Source organism: Bactrocera neohumeralis, unplaced genomic scaffold, assembly GCF_024586455.1.
Source record: "Bactrocera neohumeralis isolate Rockhampton unplaced genomic scaffold, APGP_CSIRO_Bneo_wtdbg2-racon-allhic-juicebox.fasta_v2 cluster10, whole genome shotgun sequence".
In the NCBI taxonomy this organism is placed as follows: Eukaryota; Metazoa; Arthropoda; class Insecta; order Diptera; family Tephritidae; genus Bactrocera; species Bactrocera neohumeralis.
This window is the reverse complement of record NW_026089623.1, coordinates 3,668,541-3,676,998: the sequence shown is the minus strand read 5'-3', so window position 1 is coordinate 3,676,998 and position 8,458 is coordinate 3,668,541. Positions and strand designations below refer to the sequence as shown.

At 37.2% G+C, this 8,458-nt stretch overlaps 1 protein-coding gene across 1 annotated transcript; it reads right to left on the bottom strand.

Moving 5' to 3' along the window:
* Positions 1-3,763: 3,763 nt before the first annotated feature.
* On the bottom strand, positions 3,764-4,570 carry LOC126765143 (60S ribosomal protein L44-like). Its single transcript, XM_050482731.1, has 3 exons — positions 4,554-4,570; positions 4,361-4,502; positions 3,764-4,087 (listed from the first exon to the last, which is right to left on the bottom strand). Exons 1-3 carry the CDS (start codon positions 4,568-4,570, stop codon positions 3,950-3,952), a joined length of 297 nt encoding a protein of 98 aa, XP_050338688.1. The 3' UTR covers positions 3,764-3,949.
* Positions 4,571-8,458: the final 3,888 nt, after the last annotated feature.

Below are 8,458 nucleotides of genomic sequence, written 5' to 3'. Positions count from 1 at the left end.
TATACTTGTGGCTCAATTAGCCCTCCGCGATTAATGAAATAATCCTCCATGGCGTCACTCATCTGTTTCATTGTTGTAAACTTCATTGCTGAAATGCTTTGTTGGAGTTCTCTATGTTTTAATCCAGCTCTTGCATAGCGTATAATGGCTGTCTCACTCAGTTTGTAACGTATACCTAGTGCCGCCCCTCGAAAACAATATTCTTTTATGATTTCTTTTGGCTTCCTCGTTGCATTGTCATTGCAAATGAATTTCCGCCTCGTCGAGGTCTAAACTAAATTCGTGACGTAACGCATTAGCAAAATTTTCCCAAGTTGTGTGTAAAGTGGGTGATGCATCCAACCACATACGTGCAACTCCTCTTAGTCGTGCGTAAATAGCTAACAATAAAAATTTCTCGTCCCATCTATATGCTTCAACTACTCGATCGACTCTGTCAATAAATTGCTCTACCGTAATGCTTGCGATATTCGTTGGATAAAATTCCGGCAGGGTATTTGCAATTTCTTTTACTGCCGCGTGTCGCATATTCCCGTTCGTTGTAATATTCCCGTTCGCAGAAATAATTCCGTTGCTTTGAATGCATGTTGTAACATTGTTGTTAGTTGCCACCGTGCTGTCGTCGTTCGTTGAAATAGAGTCAGTGGCGTGACTTTGAACGCCTGCGCCGCCGTTGACGGCGACTGCGCTATCGTTGCTAGCTGCGTGATGTACCGTTTGTACCTCTTGCGTGCTGGCTACACCAGTGCCGTTATTTTGTGCTTGTAGTAGCTGTACCATCATTTCGCGTAACTGCTTCATCTCCTGCTGCAGTTGTGCCACCGTTGATATCTCGGATGACTCCTCCGTAACATTGATTTCTTGGATGTCCACCTCGGCGGACTCCTCATATGCGCTAAGACGTTGCAACAACTGATCTCGCGTGGCATTCGTCCTTAATTGCCTTTCCCGTAGCAACCTCTTTAGTTGTTCCACCTTCAAATCACTAATTTTCGCCATCGTATCGTTTTTATGTATCGTTTATATATATCTGCAGGTGCCTGTAGCCCTTCACCAACGCACATGTACTTACATATATATGTAGACGTGTAGGGGTTTTCATCCCCGTTATAGTTGACAGTCAAACAATTAAAATATAGAACTTTATTAAAATATATGAAAATATGACAATTTATGCATTTTTTATAAAACGTTCTCAAACACTGCGTACTCGCTATTTTACGTTGTTCACTCGCTGACGGTTGCTTTTTGACTGTGCCCTTTTGGTTGCTGCCATTTGCTAAATACAAGCTATAAAACATTTTCCCACTCCTACATCACTGGAGGAGCTTAGATCTTTTCTAGGTCTCGCAAACTATTATCGAAAATTCAGTAAAAATTTTGCAGCCATTGCTAAACCACTTACCACGTTTCTCAGAGGAGACAACGGTAACATATCAAAAAATCAAAGCGCAAAAAATTAAAATCACATTAGATGAACCTGCAATGGCAGCATTAAGTAGAATAAAAGAAGAACCTCAAGCTCAGGTTGAACTTTTTCAACCAAATTTCAGCAAACCCTTTGAATTAACCATAGACGCTAGTAAAATTGCAATAGGAGCTGTATCATCTCAAAATAAAAAACCAATATCATTTATTTCACAAACACTTAGTCAAACCGAACAGAATTACCCTACAAATGAGAAAGAGTTACTCGCAATTGCGTGGTTCTTACAGAAACTCCGAAAATACTTATATGGCATAGCAGACTTGGCACAATTCCGATTTCTTTGGCGCCGCGATTTGAAGGTGACGTTGGAAAGAGGAAGTCCTCCTGATTAAAAAATATACCGGGTTATAGGTACCGCAAACGCTTAGTTTACGAGATATTCGACCTTAAAGTTCAAAAATTCCCAAAATTCGAACATTTCAACAAACTATTTTACCACATTAAACACACTTTACTCACATTTTTCACTTCAAATTAATTAAATTAAACTACAAACTTTTAAATAAATCCACTTTTTATACTTTTAACAGTTTTTTTTACCGAAGAAATCTTTATTTTAAAAATTACATTTTACACTCGTAGTGAACATCAAGTGTGTGCTAAAAATTGCGACGAAATGGAGGGCTGCCATGTGATAATAAGGAAATCGCTGAAATTCCTTTTTTCCCAAAAATTCTTCTATCCATTCATATGGATATGTTCTTTATTTAATTTAATGAACAAATAAGTAGTATTATATACATATGTATATTGTCACCTAATATACAAAACAACGTATTATCAAAAATAAATGGAAAGCGCTGACAGATATTATAACCAAAATTTAACCATTTTATAACGAAAACTCAAATTTTGTTTCAATATCAGTGCAAGATAACCAAAAAATATAACCACTTTATAAAGAAACTCAATATATTTTTTTTATTTTAACGCAGAAAGGAGTACTATGCGGAAGTACTTCAGTCATCCCGGGTATTCGCTAGACCAGAAAGGAGTACTACGCGAAAGTACTTCAGTGACCCCGGGTATTCGCTCGACCAGGGCTATGTTTTTAAAGCGCGGCCGAAGGCCGCCAACGCAGCAAGGAGTACTACGCGAAAGTACTTCAGTCACATAAATCACATATTACACATATACATATGTAGAAACCATTTTTTTATAGTTAATATAGAAAAAGTATCACGCGAAAAAACAAACAAAGAAAAATTGTTAAAAATCCTACATATTTGCTGTTTAAGAAGTGGCAAGGTTCGTTTTTCTCATAATTGTAAACAATCTAACCTTTTCAACGATGAGTGTGCTAAGTGATTTTTAAATTAATAGATTTAGGTAAACTATAGCAAAATAAAAGTGAAATGTGAACTTATTTCAATGTTTAGAGTGTATATTTAAATATACAGAGTGAAAAACGTGAAAAAATTTAGTGAAACATAGGAAATACCATGTGTTATTAGTGCAAATTTTTGAACTTTTAATCGTGAATATTTTAAAAAATAAAAATTATTTTTATATTATTTTTGGATATTTCTGCTCATCTATCGTTCTAACTCATAGCATGATTGACGGCATAACCTACATCGAACAACAAAAACAAATCATTAATGACACACATAGACGTGCAAACAGAAACTTTAAAAATAATGCACAGGAAATTTCCCTAAAATATTACTGGCCAATCATACGTGACGCTTGTAAAAAAAAGTACAAGACTGTGAAATCTGTCTCACAAACAAATACGAACGCCGACCAAACAAACAACCAATTGGTTCCGCACCAACGGCAAACAAAGTAGGCGAATACATACATTCACAGCCCTATTCTCATGCCCTCACAAAAGTCACTAACCTCACTACAGTGATGTTTCTCACTATAGTGAGGGTTACCTTATTCTGGCGAAAATTCAAAAGCTCAAATGCTCACTATTATCACAAATATCTGTGACGTGTGAAAGCAGCCATCATAATAGAAAACATCTGTGTTTGTTTTGTTTTAAATCAATATTTTACATTTTTTAAAAAATTGAGAATTTTGTTATTGAATGATTATATCCGTTTTATGGCCTATATCAAGGATCAAGCAGATGGTGTAACAGAATGAGTGCATTTTAAATGCGTATTTTGAAAATACACGAATACCGATTGTCGAAACGGTAGGACAAAGCAAACGTGAAATCTTTGGACGAACTGCTTGCATCCACCATTTATGTGATATTATGAAAAATGTATAAAAAAATACATAAAAATAACTTAAGTAAAATAAAAGACGAACTGTAACTTTGTTTGATTTATCTTTTTATTCAATGTTAAACTAAAAAACATTGTTTTAAATTATTTTTTTCACAAATAACTTGTTAAAAATGCTTTTCCACAGAGTATTCCATACCCAAGTTTTACATTGGTAAAAAACAGCGAAACGCGAAACAAAAAAGCAGATGGTGACTTGGAATAGGTGGCGAGTGATTTAGAACTGAATCATCTGTCCCTTCCTCTTTTTGTCACCTCCCAACTCGAAATGTTTGCAACGCTTCAGTGGTGTCTGCTTGCGGTACTTGCATTCGGTGCACTCCATACGCAACACAATCTTTTTGGTGGTCTTAGCCTGAAATTCGAAAATATATAATTATTAATAAAAGGTATAAATACCCTAAAAAATATATATACAATTGTAAAAATGTATAATTTTGTATGAATGTTCCCACTGAGCAACTGACAGTAGCGTACAATTGCAGTTTGTAAAGTTTTCAGCATTCAACAATAATATTGCATAGATCTATCCCATCAAAGAGCCTTATAGTATCTTTTTTCGATTCAACGGCAATTTAGTTCTACAAATATGCAAATAAATAGCAGCATATCGCTTGCAAATTCGTACCTTCTTTCTGAAGATAGGCTTGGTTTGACCACCGAAACCTTGTTGTTTTCTGTCGTAACGACGTCTGCCCTGAGCACCTTTACGCTTCTTCGACTTCTTGTATTGTGCCACCTTGTGTGGCTTGTGGCACTTGCATTCAGGAATATATGAAATTATTGTATATATATTATTTAAAATTTGCAAAATTACTTACATATGCTGATTATCCATTGTTGTGTACTTTTTTGTTTGCTTATTTTTCTTAAAACAGCTGTTTGACAGCTAAAAGCTTTTTACCTCACGTGGTGACTTTTTTAAGCTTTTTTCTTATGAGGTTTGAGCAAGAATAGCCTCACAAAATATGCCTCACAAGAAATCTCTCAAATTTTTCCTCTCAACTCAGTTGAGAGGTTTTTTCAAAATAGGGCTGTTAGACTTATTCTACATGAGCAATAACAAATACATTAGCTCAACGGACAAATACTCAAAATACTCAAAATTTTGCTACTTTAGACAAATACCTTCAAGGAAAGATACATACAAATACAACGACGAGATTCTTTCACAAATATACCCAAACGAAACATTTTTAATGACTGATAACAAAATATCGTTTACAAGCATATGTGTACAACAAATTTACAAACGATTACAAATAACGCACACAAAAACGCCAGCGTTCCATTCTACTACAAAACGGTCAAAATGAGCATACGCACAGTACAATTATTGAACGAAAGTTTTAGCTGACCAGAATAATTCAGCACGCGAAAATCAAATTTTTGAAGCTGTTCGGTAGTACAACAAAACCATACATTCCGTTACCAACGAGAAACCCGAGGCCGTGTTTTTTAATCAAAGGGGGTATTCCTACATTCAAGAACGAATACAACAAAACCAGGAAAGAGTATTGAGAGAGAGAAACACGTTGTAAAAAAAGATAACGGAAAGACTGTAACGACTAATAAAGGACGGATTATCCATAAGGATAACATAAGAGTAAAGGCATGTACGGAATAATTTTCTCTTTACTTTTCCCTATCGCATTATGCGACAATATAATAGATTTAAGTAACAAAAAATATGTTCTCGTAAAAACTGACCACGTATACATATATAAAAATAGTTCTTTTCTATATCATATTTCAAATGTATCAAAAATACTTGCGCCCTATGTAGACATAATGAGATTTTCTTATAATTTAGAAGAACAGCCCGAAACAAAAATACTAATTAATTAAATAGAAACATTAAAAAATCAACTTATGCCAAATATATATGGGCCCAAAAGATCAATAACTTTCTTAGTTCTGTACTGAAATCTATAACTGGTTCACTAGATCATGACTGGCTAAATGAGCACCTGACCCCCCTCTTAATATAATAAAGCCACACCATCCATATCATCCACACATCATTCTCAACACATCTACATACACCATATTCATCATCCACACCTCACACTCAAAACACCTGCATCATATACACCACACACGAGGACACCGGACACAATTAACAAAAGGGACCGACGGACGGCGTCCGGCCTCTTTTGTTCTTCATCCGCGCGCATACACGCATCACGCATCACATACCATAATCGGTACACGTTCGCTGTAATTTCGCAACAAAGGTAAGTGTCGGTAGACTTTAAGTATTAAGCGTAACGAGCTTTCTATGGTCCTTCGAAGCCGTACCGGACGGCACAAGTGATAACAAAAAAACAAACAAAAATCATATTTTTAAATTAATCACGGTGACGCGACGACGCATGCCAGTGGAGTGACCAAAACCAAAAAAAAAACAAGGTTTACATCAGAAGAGAGTGAAGAGATAAAATCGTGGTGCGCAAATATATGCACTTATGCAATATAGGCATAATTAGTGCTGTGAAGTGTGGGGACATATAACCCACAGACAAAAGAAAAAAAACGAATTGGGAAATAAAAGGAACGATGAAAAGGCAACAACACCGGCAGCAGAAGAACTGGAGAAAAGGAAAACAAGGAACAGGCACAGTCACAAGCGCAGACACAAGCACAGGCACTCACCAATTCAAACATATACTCATCCAATTATTATCCCCAAAAGCCCCTGGCGGAAATCAATGTGAGCGTATCGTTTCCTTTCAATATTTACTTTCTATATAGATATATGTATGGTATAAAATCACAAAATTAAATTTGCAATTCTGACCAAAATCCCGGTCTAAAAAGAAAAAACCGTTACCAAATTGTTTTCGGCATTCGGTTTATTTTCCGGTAAAAACCGAAACCAAAAGAAAATCTACAAATATTCAAGTACTTACTTGCAGAAAGTTCCAGCAATACCCCTTATGCTTAATCAAATATAAGCAGGATTGCTTAAAATAAGCTGTGACAATCAAATCATCAAAAAAAAAACAGAAGCACATGTCAATTAACATCCTTTTTATTATTAGCGACAGTGGTCATGAAGAGCTTGGATCAAACGTGACCTATATACGAAAGACGATGAAAGGAGACCTACTCATCGAGTTGAAAAATCAGGCAGACAAGAGAGCCGAATCATTTCAAACCGTCTTAGAGGGAGCGGTGGGTGAAATGGCGCTGATACAGCCAAAAAGCCATAACGTTACAATAGTGTGTAAGGACCTCGACGAAATTACAACACCAGAAGAAATCTGCGAGGCACTAAAAAAAGAGTGTGGGTTCCAAAACCTGGAGAAAACAAGCGTCAAAAATATGAGAAAAACCCGAAGTGGCACACAAATAGCTCTTATTTGTGCGCTCAAGACGCTAAAGTTGCACTAAAATTGGGCAAAGTGAAGATGGGGTGGTCTATCTGTCGTCTTAGAGAATACTCACCCATTACCCGATGTTTTAGGTGCTTCCAACTGGGTCATATAGCACACAAATGTGTCAGTCAGACTGATCGGTCAGCCCTCTGTACACGCTGCGGAGCTGCAGAGCACGTAGCAAAAGTATGCAAAAATGCCCCGAGTTGTATGCTTTGCAAAGGAGAGCACTCCGTCTTAAGTACGACATGTCCAAAGTACGTACAAATGATGAAAACAATGAAAAAATGAGGTTGTTACAGCTAAACCTTAATCACTGCGCTGCAGCACAAGATCTGCTAAAACAAACAGTCCAAGAAGAGAATATAGATGTCGCCTTACTAAGCGAACCATATAGACTGCGTTCGGAGAGCACTTGGTGTAAAGATAGAAGTGGCAAAGCAGCAATATGGGCCTGCAAAGGACAAGCTTTTTCATCTCGCTCCAAAGAAGTTCATAACGGCTTTACATGGGCGAAGATGTAAGGTATATATTTTGTAAGCTGCTATGCTCGTCCTAGCGCAACAATTAGAGAATTTGAAGCTTTTCTCCTGGAGCTGTCTCTAAAAACCAGAAACAAATCGCCAATAATAATAGTGGGTGATTTTAACGCATGGTCTACTGCGTAGGGTAGCAGAATTACAAATCACCGTGGTCGCCTCATTCTAGAATTTTTGAGTCAAACAAACCTCACGATTCTAAACAATGGCACAAAAAATACGTTTCAAAAGGGTAATAAAGGTTCTATAATAGACCTAATGTTTGCTAACGACACGCTTAGCAGACATATTAAGTGAAAGGTATCAGATATTTACACAAATAGCGACCATATGACTATAATCGCTGAAGTTTCGTTCTCCCAAGAAAGGGAGCGGTCTCGCAGAAATCCCTCTCGAAAACGTAGTTGGCGTGAAAAGGAATTTGATACCGACGTCTTTGAGAGCGTCTGGAGTGCGACAAGGGCACCAGGCGAAGACGCCACCCACTTAGTATCCGCTGTGCAGAAGGAACTAGTTGCAGCGACGCAACTATGCGCAGGACGAGATACAATGACAATCGAAAGCCGGTATACTGGTGGAGCGACGAAATTGCCAAGCTGAGGAAGCTCTGTCACTCAGCTAGACGTCGCGCTCAACGAAACCAGGGAGGGAAAAACGAAATCCGCCTCAGAGAAGCCAAAGAAAGCTCCTGAAGTCAGCCATTATCCGTAGTAAGAGATCCTGTTTCGAAAAGCTTTGTGAAGAAGCGAACATAGACCCCTGGGGATCGGCATACAAAATTTGTATGTCGAAATTCAAAAATAAGTC